Source organism: Thermobia domestica, chromosome 2 (genome assembly GCF_964235325.1).
Source record: "Thermobia domestica chromosome 2, izTheDome1.hap1.1, whole genome shotgun sequence".
NCBI lineage: Eukaryota > Metazoa > Arthropoda > Insecta > Zygentoma > Lepismatidae > Thermobia > Thermobia domestica.
In genome coordinates, this window is record NC_137455.1 from 182,353,187 (window position 1) to 182,370,613 (window position 17,427).

Below are 17,427 nucleotides of genomic sequence, written 5' to 3' on the forward strand. Positions count from 1 at the left end.
AACTCACAACCCTTGCATTACTGATCCATCATCTTACCGTTTAGCTACCGTTTAGCTGACGAATACAACTGTTTCTTTAGCAGTAATGAAAAAGACCTGTAACGCTATCTATTTGTTATGTTTGAAAATGCTTTATTATCATAGATCCATCTAGCGGTAACAGCTTAAACCACGTGGTCATTTGTTAAGTTTGAATAAGCGAAATTTAATTTTAATGACCATATATGATTTGATGTTATGAACTATAGAAATGCATTTGCATTATTGATTGATGTTCCTTTGTTAAAAAATCAAAGAGACCATACATTCTTATTTAGAGAGAGCTAAGCTGGAATTTATAAACTTCCATATGATTTGTGTATTACGTCTAGAAATGCATACGGATAGGTGTAACTAATAATTATTTCTAGATTATATGACACTGGACATATTTTAAATTGATTTTGTATTAATGAATATTATTTGAGGTACAATACTAATATTGTGGAAGGCATATGGCATTTAGTATTGTCATGTTTTATGATATTACTAGTTAAATTTGGTTTTATGGACCATGACAAGCACACTATTATGGGAAGGGGGCATAGATACTATACAGACATTTGTCTGGCCCAAGAAAAAATTTATTTAGGACATAAAAAATGTTTTACATTTTGATCGAGTGCCCCACCATGAATTTAACCCGGGACCACTTGCATTGAAGGCAAGAACGTTAGTGAGTATTTTTCATAGCGATTAAATTATACGTCCCGCTATAAAATATTTGAGCAGATGTCCATTTTGAAAATTGAACAGTACTTTTAAATAAATGAGCCCCCCGTGGATTGGACTTGAGCTGTGCTTATTTGAGTTTAAACAAAGAGGCTATATAAGACATAAACCTGTTAATGGAAACTTTGAGACGTAGGCTAACGATTAAGTTTGAATTGGTTTTGAGTTTACCACCAATGCTATATGAGACGCGGACCTAGTGACTAACATACAATATGAGCTCCCGCAGGGAATTAAATTAGGGTTTCCACATTAAAGATGTATATGATTGTGAATTTAGCGCTTCTTTTAACACCAAGGCTATTTGAGACATAAACCTTCAGCTTAATGTAGGCCCGAACCATATGACCCGCATTGAGAATTGAACCCGAATTACCCATGCCAAAGGGGGTGTACGCTAATTGCTTGCCAATGGAGAACTATTGAGAATATTTTAACACTATGATTTACAGAGAACCACATATGTTTCCACAAGGTGTACATTTTACTGACACAGATTAAATATATTTTAGTGATTGAATTATAATAATGAAAATTGAATTATAAACTTGCCCTATTAAAGAAGAAACTATTGTTTTATTTATTGGATATCTTTATTGAAACCAGTGTTTCAAGACAAAAAAGCACTTGATGACATCGTGGACAACAGATGAAATCATTTAGATTATGAGTCACGAGTTAAAGGAAGTAAACCAACGCTAGACCACGTTTATCTTATTTATGTAAATTATACTTTACTCCCTCAGACACGGAGGAAATTTCCCATTGCATACGGAAAACAACTGAATGACCTCATCGGTGTTGTCAAATTGTCATTTAATTGTTTGGTTTTGATGAGTGAAGACCGTAGCCTACTTAGGATGAGTAAGAAGATAGAGGTCACTAAAATAATTCATTTGGCAACGTTTGCACATGTGACAATGAGGAAGCATGACTGCATCATCTTCTCCCCCTCTTTGAGGGAGGGCATAATAGGTATAAACTTTTAGTACATCAGTATTGAACCCTCTTTTGAATCAAGATTTTGGAGAGGGAACACCCGAAGATTTTTAACTGGTGATTTTGTTAATGTGTAGTGTGAATAGTGCATCTCGTTAATATTTGTACGCTGATTTACGATCGCATTGGTAAGTTTAATTTGATTTATTTTATATTTAAACAATTTTAGATGCATTATTGGAATTATACGCTTTGTTTGGAGTAAATTTGAATAATAATAATATACACGCGTATATTATTTTTTTGTTTCAATCTAGATCTGTATTCATAAATATTATTGAATAGACAGAATTGGATGTTATTATTTTAGACAGAGTTAAGTTGAATTTCAGTTTAATGTACTGTTTATTATTGAGGCTCGTAATATTTTGCTTAACATTAAATGTGGAAATATAGAAGTTCGCGTTGGGAATGGAACTAGGGCCTATAATGTAATTGATTGTAAATTTAGAGCTTTTTTTCACCAAGGCTATTTGAGACATGAACTTATAGATTAATGTAGGCCACATAAACTGGAGGAATTAACTGGTTTTTTTACACCACCACCTAGCCACGGAAGAGCTTTAATTACTAAAAATAAAATTTTAATGGTAGCTTAATGGATATGAATTTAGATTTTAGGCTTTCCTTTTAATTGGAAGAAGTGGGCTAAACCTTGGCATTTGTTTGTTGTAAAAACGATGAAAACTGTGGCTATGGTTATACACTTTTCAACCGGGCATTGAACACGTAGCTTATAGGTGACGTGTACGTATTTTAGGCAGAGTGGGGAAATATATTTACTTTTGGCCAGTTTTATGAAATACTATTACATATTTTAATGTTTTCTTGAGTATTAAGAGAACAAAGCCTATTATTGACTGGATTACATTACGAATTGAACCAGTAGTTTTAATTAAAAACGAATTTGGTTGATGAGAATGAACGATGCTTTACTGCAGATTGATTTAATACGGATAGCTTGGGAAGGTCGAATTAGAGAAAATTAGATTTTGTGATGTTACCTTATTTAAAATGTGAATCTATTAAATTGTTGTAGTACATTAGGATTTATACAGAAATTATAGGTCACATGATTTTATATACCTAGTTGAAACAGCGTATGTTCATTAGTATTAATTTTGCGGGTATGAAACAAAACAGTATTATATTTGTGGGGCATTATTTTGACTTACATAGTTAGAGCAGTTAGACAAAACATGGCTTGTGAACAATGCGTTTACTGCCACCTATGAACTAAAGTAAGAACTAAGTGTAGAAAACAGTTACAAGACCTCCGTAAAGTTTTTTTTTTAATTTGGAGAAACCATAAAGGATTTTACATTGTACGTAATGGTAGGATTACGTTTAAATTAATATGTTTTATTGTAATATTGCGAACAGAGCGATGGCTAATTAAATCAATTACTTTAGCAAGAAATAGGTTTCTATGGATTTTTTTTGGTAGCTATAACTTGTTCCGGCGTTCATCCCCTATGACAGATTTTAAGAACAATTTAAATTTGAGTTTTAAGTGATGATAGGCGTAGATTTGTTTTAGGACATTTCAATTTTTTATGGAGTTTTGCTAGTTTCAGAAAATTACTGTATATGTAGACAATTTCTTTAAGGAACAGGATTAATTTTAAAGTTTAATAAAAATATTATGCCGTGAACACGGATTGCTGAATATTGCTTTTGCTTGCGAAAAACTGGGCAATAGAGATAAGATTTTAGCCTATTTTAAGTTTAACGACTTGCATTAGTAGAGAACTTCTTACTAGCTAATTAATTTATACCTTTTTGTGTTTTAGTTCATTCCAAGAGCATACTAATTATTTACAGAAACAATTTTATAGGAAGTTTGACGAAATGAAAATGTGGGTGGGAGAATCCATGAAGAAGCATAGCTTCTTAGAGAAACTAGTAATTATTTTATGACCTGGGGAACCCGTAGAATATTTGGCATTAAGTTATAAAGAATGTGGTAAGAACACGCATAATATAATGAATAATAAGATGAACTAAGACTTAAATTATTGCTTTGAAAACAAAACCTACAGGGTTCTACAGTTTTGTACAGGATTAATGTTTATTTGTTACAGCACTTTTGTCAGTAAGAACAATTTGAATTGATTTAGGAAACAGATTTGAAATCGTCCTAGTGGTTAGGATAGCTTGTTTATTGGATATATTGAAATGCAATTGTAGGGCAGCACCAACGGTGAACGCTTTGCCCTGCCCTAAAGTATAAATTTGAACTTTCCTTGGTAAAACCGCACGTTATTTTAGTATTTAATAAGTTTCTTGTAATAGTCCTAATCAATTTTACGGAATTTAGGTTTTGAATGTTCGTTGAGATATTTGCTTTGAAGATGAGATTTCATTGCCAAGATTTTAACTTCCTTGTAATAAATTAGTTGAACAAATTCTGATTTATTACAGGTACTTGTACAAATTATAGTTTTACTTATAATTATTTGACCATAATGCAAACCATTTTGAATGAACAAAATATATTTTGCCATTGCATGTTAGTAGACATTTTGTACAAATAAATAAAACTAGGAGCAAACACAGTTAATATTTCTTCTATACATTGTAAAAATTAGTCAGAACGGTAAAATTATTTCTTGTTTGTCATAAAAATTAAATGTGCTACCACGTTGAAAGCAAAAAATATAATTTCCCTAGTATACTGAAATGTTGAACTTTGATACAAACATGTGCTAGCTGGAAAAGCGTTAGATTAAAATTGCGTTGTTTCGTGGCTTAGTAAGTAAAGCGCTGGACTCATGCACTAAAGGTCGCGCGTTCGATCCTCGGTCAGGCTGTGATAAGATTTTTTTTCTTTTTTACTTTTGTTTGATTATATTATATTTTCCTTTTCTATGAAAAGTTGTTCTTATTTGTATTCTCTTAATAAATTAGTCGGAGCAAATTGTATTTGCGAACTTGAAAAATAAATTGTTTGTTGTGCAATTTTAATTGCTACGCTTTTTATAGAAGCTCGGAATAAGCATAGCTTGTGAACCTATAAATAATTTAAAGAAAGTGGAGTTTGAAAAAGTTTTTTTTTTACGGAAGACACGATAAATTTAATGACAGAAATAAATCACAAGGAATTTCGGAAGAAAGTTTGCAGCATTTATAAACTTAATTGAGAATGGAATATTATACTAAATGATCACTGTGGTTATGAGAGCAGGATTGTAGGTTACGAACATCCACATTGCACGTTTTGGACCCTATAGTTATATTTGTCAAAATTTTGAAGGTAGATAAGAAAAAAAAACAATTTACTATCGTATTTAAAATAAATGCAAAACTTGCATACGTTGATACAATTAGGCGGAACACATTTGACTCACCACGCTTCCCTTCAAAGTGACATTTGCATATTTTGGTGTAGTAAGACGTTTGCCTCATGCACTTGTGATCCCGGTTCAATCATGGACTTACCAATTTTACGTGCTACGCTTATTTTTATATTTTCCTTTTCTATGAAAAGTTGTAAATTATTTATTGAATTCTTTCTTTTAATTCCTTACATATATAAGGTGTTCGAACAGTATATGTGAACACATTTTTATTTTTTCTTATTTCTTAATACCTCGACTCGAACAAGGTGTGGGAAGTTAAAAAGCTCCTTGTTAAAATATGACCCTTATGCATGACCCATATTATTTATTCCTACGCTTCATTAGAAGCTACCTGTTAAAAAAGATGTGAGAATATTTTAATTTATTAAAAGCTTCGTGTTAAAATAGAGTGTAAACCTACAAATAATTCCGTAACATGGACGGCGCAAGATAAGAAAGAAAGAGTGGTGGGGCGGTTTACTGGTTTGTTGTAAAATTAGTTAAGCGAGTACAGTTACATGGATACTACACAGTACGTGGGAGGGTGCCCTATAAGTATATTTGTGAAGAATATCAGGACAGATTTATCCTATGAGGTTAGGCAATAAGGTGCGACACTGTTGTAGTGTTGGAATGCATACCATCAAGGAACTAAGGGGCAATTCTTACTTTTATACTTTCCTAATAAAATAGTTGGAATAACTTATGTTTATTTTAGTTTCATCACTTTATTAAAAGTTCCGTGTTAATTATTTATTCATTTGTGTTATTTATAATAACACTCGTTAAAAAGTGTGTGAGTGTATGTGTGTGTAACTGAGTGAGTGTATGTGTGTGTGTGTGTGTGTGTGTGTGTGTGTAACTGAGTGAGTGAGTGAGTGAATGAGTGAGTAAGTGTGTGACTCTGTGTGTGTGTGTGTGTAACTGAGTGAGTGAATGAAAAAATGAAATCTTTAAGTCCCACGTTTATACCGGTTAGGCTAAAGGAGACGGTGATTATTTTATTCGTTCGTTTGTTTTTACAAACTCTGAACAATCTAAGATGTTTGAACTAAATATGGGAGCTAAAATAAGCTCTTAAAAGTATATAGAAAGTGGGAGAAAACCCACGCACACTGCGCTTGTTCACCACAATTTATAAAAAAAATAAATCCAAAGTGAATGTTTGTCATGAAAATGTTGAAATAATTGGTGCAAGCTGGTATCGAACCAAGGACTCCATGCACCAGAGGTGAACACTGTATTGTAATGGGATTGAACCCGGGACCCTTAACACAATAGGTGAACACTGTATTATATTGAGAATGAGCCTGGGATCCCCAAGCACCAGAGGTGAACACTCTACCACTGAGCCACTGCGCCCATGAGTAAGTGAATGAGTCGGTGAGTGAGTGTATGTATGTGAGTGTGTATGTGTTTGTGTAAGTAAGTGAATTATAAAATACTAAATCAGATTAACAGAAACAAAATACATGTTTTAGACTTAGAGTACAGAATAAAATAAGTTTGTTTGATTTAATCCTCATGCCACGATGCACAAGTTTTAACATTTTGATGCTTTTTCTAACCTTGTATAGCTTAGCTTCAGTTGACCCGTACCCTTTTATACACATTAGGCTTCAATATTTCTTTTATCATGGTTTCCTTATTGTTTGTTTCAGAGACTTTTTTATTAGTATTCCTTGAACTGTTATTGGTTTTGGTTTTATCTTACATTTTTAATACCAGATAGAATATGAAACAACTAGCATTTTGTTTTACCTAGTACCATTCACACAACTATTTCTTTTCGCTGTCTTTCCCCTACTCTGTCGCCCTTTCTCCCCCTTGTTTTTCCTGTCTTTCCACCTTTGTTTTTCTCTCTTTTCTTTTCACCTACTGCCATTTACCTAACTATGCTTTTTTCTCTCTCTCTTCCTGTTTTTCCTTTGTCTCTCCGCCTACTTTGTTTTTTTCTTTCTTTTCACCTACACCCATCTACATAACTATACCTTCTCTCTCTCTCCCTCTCCCTTCCTGTTTTTCCTGTCTTTCCGCTTACTTTGTTTTTCTCTCTTTCTTTTCACCTACTCCCATCTACATAACTATACCTTCTCTCTCTCCCTCTTCCTTCCTGTTTTTCTTCTGTCTTTCCGCCTACTTTGTTTCTTTTCACCTACTCCCATCTGCATAACTATACCTTCTTTCTCTCTTTCTCTCCCTTCCTGTTTTTCCTCTGTCTCTCCGCCTACTTTGTTTTTTTCTTTCTTTTACTTACTCCCATCTACATAACTATACCTTTTCTCTCTCTCCCTGTTTTTCCTCTGTCTCTCCGCCTACTTTGTTTCTCTCTTTTCACCTACTTCCATCTACATAACTATTCCTTTTCTCTCTCTCCCTGTTTTTCCTCTGTCTCTCTGCCTACTTTGTTTCTTTCTCTTTCCACCTACTGCCATTTACATAACTGTATCCTCTTTGACAATTAGACTATTTGTCTTTTGTTTTCCTTTATTTATTTATTTGCTTTATTACCTTCTAAACCTAACCTAACCAAAGTTTACTTTGTTTATGTTTTGCTTTTCTCTTTGTCTTTTCCGTTCTTTATCTTTTGTTTTTTTCTTTGCTTTTTCTCTATTTGATTAACTTCTAAACCTGACCTAACCATGATCTATGTTTCCTTTCTTTATTATGTGGCTTTTTTGCTCTTGTACCTTTTCCGCCGCTTGTAGTATTTTTTCTCTACTTTGCCGTCGCTTGTAGTATTTCCTCGGTACCTATTTTTGTCTGTATTTTTTTCTTCATTGTCCTCTAGCTATGCCATACATAAATACCTTTTCTTTCCTATTTTTGTAGCTCCCTGGCTATTTGTTTTGTTTGCTTTGTACGTTTTCTAATTACCTTTTGCTTTTTATTTTGTAACTTTAATTGGATTATATTTCGCCTTATATTCAATCGCTTCATTAGAAGCTCAGAGGAATTAATTCCGAAATATTAAAAAAGCTCCTAATAAATTAGGCGGAGCAACTTATTTTTACGAATCGCATGCTCCTAAGAACAGCTAAGCTAACTTAACCATACTCTGTATTTCTGTCTCCTGGTAGTTGGAGTCTCTTTTGTTTTTTTGTTTTTTTTGGATGTAGTCCTATGCCTTTGTACTAAGACTTCGTGTTTCTGTTTGGTTGTACATATATTATTCAACATGCTTCTACAAAACAACACATATTATATTGGACCTCTCCCATACTAGTCTTGGATATTTACCTATGGTTTTTACTAGACTTGTCGCTACTTGTCCATACTTTAGCCTGCTGGTTGATAAATTTCTGTTAATAGATTTAATATACGTAACACGAGAATTATCTTAAGCTGAATCTTTTGAATTTTAGTACATACTATATTCATATAAGGTAATCTATACTATATAGTGTAAGCATATAAGAATCTATACAAGATATATACATATTATATACATATAAGAATCTATACTAGATATATACATAGTGTATACATATAAGACTTTATAGTACATATTATATACATATAAGAATCTATAGTAGATGCTATATTCATATAAGGTAATCTATACTATATAGTGTAACCATATAAGAATTTATACTAGATATATACATAGTGTATATATAAGAAGCTATGCTAGATATATATTATATATATAAATCTATAGTAGATACTATAATCATATAAGGCAATCTATATTATATAGTGTATGCATATAAGATATTCTAAAGTAAATATATATATACATATAAGAATTTATAATAGATGCTATATTCATATAAGGTATTCTATACTATATAGTGTATGCATATAAGATATTCTAAAGTAAATATATATAAATAATGTATACGAATCTAATACAAATTATGTTATGTTTTAGGTTATCCATTGGTGTGGTCAATTCAAGAACGTACTACCAGAAGTATCAGAGGTAGTACCAAAGGTATTTTTTCTTTAACAATTTGTCATAAATTACTCAAATAGAGCAACCTTGTTGCAATGTAATAAATAATTCATATTATTTACAATATTACTTTTAGAACTGAACTGTTGCGATTATTTTATTCGTCGAACAATATGTGAGTGTACTAATTTTTTATACTTTCCTAATAAATTACTCTGAGCAAATTGTATTTGCGAACATTAAAAATGTGAACTTACAAAAATTTCTTATAAAAAGTCGTAAGACCAGCTACGCTTGAAACTTGTAAATAATTTCTTATTTTTTATTGGTTCGTATGCTAAAGTATACTCTGTAGAACACCTACGGTGTTATTCGTTCGTTTGTTTCACAAACTCTTAAGAAACTTTGTTTCAAGTAGTAAAAAAATGTCTTTTTGTTTTAGGATACTCCAGCAGATCAATTGGACTTCTCTCTTTTGGACCTTTGAAGAAATTGGAATTTAAAAAACCTGCAGATATCCTGTAAGTATGCAACCAATATTAATTACATTACATATGTTTCTTGAAATAATCTTTAATTTGTTCCGCAACTTTGATCATTTTATTAGAAGCTCAGAACACTTACAGTGTGAACCTACAAATAATTTGTTGGATTGTATCTTTTTTTATTCTCTAGTTTGTTACACAAACTCGTTTGCTGTGCAAGCTCTTTATTTATTTATTTATTTAGCCTTTCGTAATAAATTACTCGAACACTTCGTGTGAGCATACTAAGAATGTTTGAACAATATGTGAGTGTACTAATTATTTGTATTCTTTTTAGTCGGAGCAACTTATTATTTTAGTTTGATGTTAATTATTTATTGGTTCGTTTTCATTAAAGAAAACTCAGAGAACATTATGTGAGTTCCAAATTAATAAAAAAGCTCATTGTTAAACTGAAAGTTGATAAAAAATGATTACTAAATAGCTTATTGTGCATTAATTTTGTAACAAAATGAGAAATATAGAACTAAAATTGTATACTAATAAATGTTTTTATTGTTTCAGTGTTGACAGCGGCATACAAGTGCACCAAAAATTAATACATCGTGTCCTGTTAGATCTGTTGACATCTAACCAGCGGTGGTAAGTGTTGCAAACTTTAAAATTTTTAGTTCAAAGAGTATATGAACATTAAATAATTAAAATTTTAACTTAATGAAACTACAATATTAAATTTTACATAATGAAAGACATAGTGACAAATAATTTTGACTAAACTAACTTTAACTTGCGCAACTTAATTAATGAACAATTCAATTATATTTTCGTTGAAACATTTAATTTTTTAAAATTACACTTTGCATTAACATTTTTTATTTTGCAGTTAAAGAGTTTCATGTAAACAATTAATGAATTACATTTTACAATAAAAGTTTCATGTAAAAATTACATTTTTACTTTTGCATTTTTTTAAATTTACACTTTGCATTTTTTTTACGTTTGCATTTTACAATAGAAGTTTCATGTGAAAATTACATTTTCACTTTGCATTTTTTTATTTTACAATCAGAGTTTCATGTGAAAATTGCATTTTTAATTTACACCTTTACATTTACATTTTTAATTTACATCTTTACATTTTTTAATTTACATTTTTACATTTTACTTTTACATTTTTAAATTTACACTTTTGCATTTTTTAATTTTACAATCAAAGAGTTTCATGTGAAAATTGCATTTTTAATTTACATTTTACTTTTACAATTTTAAATTTACACTTTTGCATTTTTTTATTTTACAATCAAAGAGTCATGTGAAAATTGCATTTTTAATTTACATTTTACTTTTACAATTTTAAATTTACACTTTGCATTTTCAATTTTACATTTCACTTTGTATTTATTTTACAATCAAAGAGTTTCATGTAAACATATAAAGAATTGCATTGTAAGAATTTAATGTCATTTGAGAAAATAGACATTAACGTTTACAGTTAAAGTAGAAAAATAAAATTAACTGAACTTTCATTAGTAGTGCATTATAAAAATAGTTACAATAATACAAAATTTACAAATTGAATAGTCACAAAAATATTTATTGATGATATTAGTTTTCTTTGTTAATGCATTTCATTGAATACTGTAGAACAGCTATCATATTAATTATTTTAATTGTTTAGTTAATTTAATATGCTTTTTAGCCGTACACCTTTGAAATTTAGTAATTGATCTTTTAAATAGATATGCTTTTCCTAACCTTATTTATTTTAATTTTGCTATTCCTATTTAATAAATTTTCTCTTCTGATTAATGTTTACCTATGATTTGTAACTAATAGAGCTTTCATTCTAACCATACGTAATTTTTTTAACTATAATTTGTAACAATTAAGTATTTCAATGCTATTTTGAATAAACTGTAATAATTAAGTATCTTTTAAAATCTGATACTGTTACTTCTTAATATTTTGGTAAATTAAATATGGTTTTATTAATCTATTTAAATTAATTCATTATATTCATTTAACCTTTGGTGTCTGATAAAGTTCTGATGCTTTGGGTCATAAACTGTTCTAAACCTTTTTAACCTTGTTTCTTAATTGATTTTGCTAAACTATTTCTTTTTGATATGTTTTGTTTACTATGTTATTTTTATTTAATTGTGTTCCTCTTTATTACTACTTGGATTTTTTTTATTGCCAATGTTATTTTGAAATGATTTTTATTCATTGGAATGTTTATATCAGATATGTTCATTTTTCAAATATGAAAATATTATTGTCCATGAAAATAAATATTCGGAAACATTCGGTTAAGTTCGGAAATCTTCGAAAATGTGACATGACTTTAAATAATACATGTTTGTAAAATGGCATTATTACTTTAGAAAATATTTTCGTTGATACATGATTAATCAGTCTGTGTACAAGATTACAAACTAAATTATCTGGGTACAAGATTACAAACTAAATTATCTGGGTACGAAACTTTAAAGTAATTGTATTTGGGTACAAGATTACAAACTAAATGCATTTGGGTACGAGATTACATTTCCGAAAGTATAAATAGAGCGCAGCAAGCCGCGGCGGATCAGTATAGAAGAAGTACTGCTAGAGTAAAGACGTTTCTACTTGTTGTTAACGGAAAGTGTGCTTAACTGATAAATTTAAACAGTATCTTTGAGAAAATACATAGTAAATTATAAACCGTGTGGAGTTTTGGGAATTTACATGATTTACGTGTATATAAGAAGCACAAAATCATTAATTGGTCATTCTACAGAAACCAGTTCCATCGTGTGGACGTGTTCTTTTGAATACAGAATAAATAGAGGAATAAGAATATTAGAAAAAGTATAAATAAAGTCCATAAATCAATTGAAAATCATTTCGTTATAATTACTCGTGGAGGTAACATCGCTCCGTTGGTTTTAAGTTAGAAGATTTTTGGAAGTGGCCGTGATCAAAGGAATAGTGTTTATAAGATTTTACGTGAAAACATAGTTCACTTTGTTTTTGTACTTTGAGGTGTAAACATAGTCTTTTAGAAAGTTACCGTAATTAAAGTTTACACGTAAAAGTAAATTAAAATATTTGTGCGATATAAAATAGTGTATGATAATAAGGTGAAATAACTAATTAATTGTTTGTTTAAATTAGATTCAACGATGGCATACGAGGGAATCAACACAATTAAAGTTATGTTGCAGATGTTGGAATCACGTGGATATGATGATGGTGGAGAAGTTTTCTTTTCGTGGGAGGTAGTGACGCAATGTCATGCATTAGGGGTGCGTGTGTATAACGAGCAATACGCGCGTTTACTACGTGCATTATTGGCGCATTTTGGGCATGACCCTGTTGTTATTTTAGCAAAATGTAAGTCCGCGAAGGATATTATTGATTTATATCGTGTGGGCTTCTTTTGTCAAGATAACATCCGGGTATTGGCGCGTGAAAAATTTAGAGAGTTGGTATCTGCAGGGAAGACTTCTGGCTTAACTGCAGATGACTCTGTCGAGTTCATGGGTGAACCTGTAAATTTGCCAGGTCCTAGTTCTGCACCAGAAAATCAATTGTATGGTGCTGGAACAAATGATAATTTTTCCATCATTGGTAATAAAACTAAACATTATCCATACTTTGGCTTGCGGGGAAGGGAAATTACTATAAAGCGCATGCGTAACATAGGAATCGAAGACCCGGTTGTTTATTTGGAGAAACTCTTTGAGTATGTACAAGAGCATGCGTTAAACGACGTTGACGATAACATGTATGTTGGTATGGTTATCGAGAGCTCTGCCTCGACGATAAACAAGCCAGTATACATGACGTGGCGTCCTAAGAAGGAACTGAACCCGGAGGCCTTTTTTAGATCAGTAGAAAACGTACTTAATAGTAACGAGCACTTTCTTTTCGGGGATTCAGTAATCTTTAGGATACACACTGTAAATCCTCGCAAGGGAAGAGGTAAAACACGTGGCACTAGTAAGTACGTTGATCTTACTACACATCATGAACAAAGTACCATCCCGTTAAACAAAGACATATACTGCCTTCCCAAGAGTATTATCCTTGGGATGGCAAAGGCCGAACATAATCGTAAGCAGGTATATGAATTAAAAAATTACCCTGAACGTCTACTCAAGCAAGCCAAGGATTTGTGTGATGATGCTGATGTTACCATTGAGCATCAAAATGGCTGTACTATTGATGATGTAAAAAAATTTCAACAATACCTCGCACCCAACTACCAAATCGTAGTATATGAAAGGAACTCCATGAACCGAGAGTACAATGTAATTTATCCGGGAGTAAAAGCAGAAAAACAAATCCTTATCCATTACGAAAAAGGTCATTATGAACTAATTACATGCATCACCTCTCTGTTGGGTATGAGAGGATATTGTAGGCATTGTTTACAGGGATATAATCATGCACAATACCATAAGTGTGGTGCTAAGTGCAGTGCATGCGAAGTGTACCACGAGGTATGTGCTGATGATATTAAGCGGGAGTGTAATGATTGTCATAGATTGTTTCCTTCGGCTGAATGCTTTACGAATCATAAGCGTGTAATTGGACGTGGCAAGAGTATATGTGAAACAACAAGGTTTTGTACCGAATGTGCTAAAATGTACGATTTACGTCGTAGGAAATCTGAGCATCAATGTGGTGAGCGTTTGTGTAAGTCTTGTGACAAGCATGTAAACGCTGACCATATTTGTTATGTTCAGAAGTCCAGTCATTCACATATTGATAGATTCCTATACATCGTATTTGATGTGGAAACGATGTTACTTCGTAAGAATGAATCTGAGGAACAAGAACACTGCGTTAACTATGTGGTTTGCAGGAATATATGTCATGCTTGCAAGGACACAGAGCTGGATGATCCATGCTTTGTTTGTGGAAATGAACAGGGAAAACGTGAGTTTGACTTTTCAACGATCAATGAGTTCATTAATTTCGTATTAATGCCTCGTCCAAAGTTTCAAAAAATCATTGTGCTTTCGCACAATGGTTCTAATTACGATGTCCAGTTCAGTTGTAGGAATTTAATAGAAAAACATTGCTTATCTCCCACACTTATTATGCAGGGTCAAAAAATTATTGAAATGCGGCTTGGTAATAAAATTATTTTCCGGGATACTTACCTCTATATGGGTATTAAGCTGTCAAAATTACCCAAAACTTTAGGCTTGCGCGGTAATTTACGAAAGGGATATTTCCCATATTTGTTTAATACGTTTGAAAATCAAAATTATGTAGGTAAGATTCCTGATGTTAAGTTTTTTGATCCTGACAGTATGAGTTCTTCCGATCGACAGCAATTAATCACCTGGCACCAAGAACGTGCTTTAAGTGGTGAGCAGTATGATCTGCACAAGGAGATGGTAATGTACTGCCGCAACGATGTTAAAATCCTCGCTGAAGCGGTCATCAAATTTTCAAACTTGATCGAGGAAAAAACTCACGGTATTCAATGTTTTATTTCATCGTCCACTATTGCAAGTTTGGCTATACTAACGTATCGGTCTACATACTTACCTGAAGAAACGATTCCAGTTATTCCTCCTCTCGGGTTTGATCATCGTAACCAGCAGAGCTTAAAAGCAATGTATTGGTTACGGTATTTGGAACGTACCGAAGGAAAAAGAATTCAACATTCTGGGAATGGATTGGAACGATCTTTTGGTAAATATAAGGTCGATGGGTTTGATAACCTGACAAAAACTGCATACGAATTTAACGGGTGTTACTTCCACGGGTGCCCGAAGTGTTATACAACGCTTCGGGATCAGCCTCTTGACAGTTCCTCTAGTCATGCTACATCAATGCAGGAACGGTATGAAAATACGATCACAAAAACCGCATTCCTTAAGAAATTAAATCTCAATGTTGTTGAGATATGGGAATGTGAATGGGACAGCATGGTGAAGAAGGACAAGTCCATACAGGAGTTTATCAAAACTCAGTGTAAAGACCTTGTCAATCATCTTGCACCTAAAGAAGGTTTTCATGGTGGTCGTACTGAATGCTTTAATGCATTGTACGAATGTAGCAATGACGAAACAATTCAGTATCTGGATGTAACATCGTTATATCCGTATGTGATGGCTCGTAAGCCGATGCCTGTAGGGAAGCCTAAAATACATAAGGGGCCGGACTTTCCAGAAGTGGAAAGTATTCACGGGCTGGTTAAATGCACCATCTTGCCCCCCAAAGATCTCTTTTTTCCGGTGTTGCCGTATACGTGTAACGGTAGACTTATGTTTGGCTTATGTCGCACGTGTATGGAAGAAAGTAATGTCAACAATTGCAGACATAGTGATGCCGAACGTGCCTTAACAGACACGTATTGTACCCCTGAGCTGCACAGAGCACTACAAAGCGGTTATAAAGTTCTGCAAATTAATGAAATCTGGGAATTCGAACTACTCGGTTCTGAGGAGGGAAATTCGGATAGTCTTTTCCATGACTATGTGAATTCCTTCCTGAAATTAAAGCAGGAAGCCTCTGGTTTTCCTGTTTGGTGCAAAAGCAAAGGAGACAAACAAAAATACATAGCAGATTATTATGCCCACGAAGGCATAGAGTTAATGGAGGATAATAATGGATTGAACCCTGGCTTGAGGTACATAGCCAAGCTATTCCTCAATTCGCTCTACGGCAAATGGGGACAAAGAACGGATTTGTCACAATCAGTGGTTGTTGACACGCCGGAAAAGCTTTACGGCTACCTATGGGCACCGCAGTACGAAGTACAAAGCGTACTAGTCATTGGGGAAAAACATGCTGTTGTCACATATAAAAACGTTGAAAACGAAAATAAGCCGTTAAAGTTTTCAAACGTTGTACTTGCTGCGTTCATTACATCATGGGCGCGGCTAAAGCTTTACGATTTGTTAACAACTGTGGGACCAAAAGACACATTATACTGTGACACTGACAGTATTATGTTTATTCAGCGGCGCAATGAAAAACCTAAGCTTGCGTTGGGATCCTACCTGGGAGAGCTAACAGACGAAGTTCCAGAAGGGTGGGAAATTAACGCGTTTATAGGTTTGGGACCAAAAAATTATGCGTATAGATTAAAAGAAATTGGGACGGGTAAAGTAGACTATGTATATAAGATACGGGGAATCACTTTAGACTATCGCGCATTACAGGAAATAAATTTCGATCATTTCTATAAATTAGTTCGCGGAAAAATTGAAAAGAAAGTGTTAAACATCCCAGGGAGAATTGCCCGTAAAAAAGGGTTTATCATTGTGTCCAGACCTGAGACAAAGACTCACCAAAAAGTTGGCAACAAAAGACGTCGACTTAACGATGACAGTGAAACGGACTATAGGACATTACCGTATGATTATTGCGGGTAAAGTTTTAGTCGTGTTTATGGTTCGTAAAAACGTACGTATGAGTGTGTGAATGGGCTGTAAATATTACTCAAATAAAATATAGCTTTAAAATGTAAATAGTTCAATGAGTAAATGTGGAAGGAAACATTATGATAATGTTACATCTTGTCCTTAAACATGCTATAGCTGAATTTATTCCCGGTTAAGTTACATGAACAACTTCTCACAAACTTTTCATCGCCTACCAAAACACCTATAAGTACATAGGCTTCGCACCCCTACAAAGTCACCCCTTCCTTTTGTAAATAACATTATTTTTTTGTAAATAGATCTTTTCATATAGTAAATAATTTTTTTTTCATATATAAAATTTGTAAATACACTTTTCATATGTTGTTAATAGATTTTTCATATTGCTTTCATAGTTTTATATTGTAAATACATTTTTTTCATATTGTAAATACTTTTCTCTCATATAATGTAAAGTTTTATATATTGTAAATAGTTTTATTCTATATTGTAAATAGTATATTTTAAATATTAATTATTTTTATTAATCAAGTACAAATAAT

The 17,427-nt window shown here is 32.4% G+C and overlaps 1 protein-coding gene across 1 annotated transcript; it reads left to right on the plus strand.

The window, feature by feature from the left end:
- Nucleotides 1-1,752: 1,752 nt before the first annotated feature.
- On the plus strand, nucleotides 1,753-17,031 carry LOC145677855 (uncharacterized). The gene is made up of 5 exons (XM_081748158.1): nucleotides 1,753-1,898; nucleotides 8,986-9,048; nucleotides 9,452-9,530; nucleotides 10,059-10,136; nucleotides 12,651-17,031. The coding sequence occupies exon 5, from the start codon at nucleotides 12,659-12,661 to the stop codon at nucleotides 16,874-16,876; it is 4,218 nt and encodes a 1,405-aa protein (XP_081604284.1). The 5' UTR covers nucleotides 1,753-1,898; nucleotides 8,986-9,048; nucleotides 9,452-9,530; nucleotides 10,059-10,136; nucleotides 12,651-12,658; the 3' UTR covers nucleotides 16,877-17,031.
- Nucleotides 17,032-17,427: the final 396 nt, after the last annotated feature.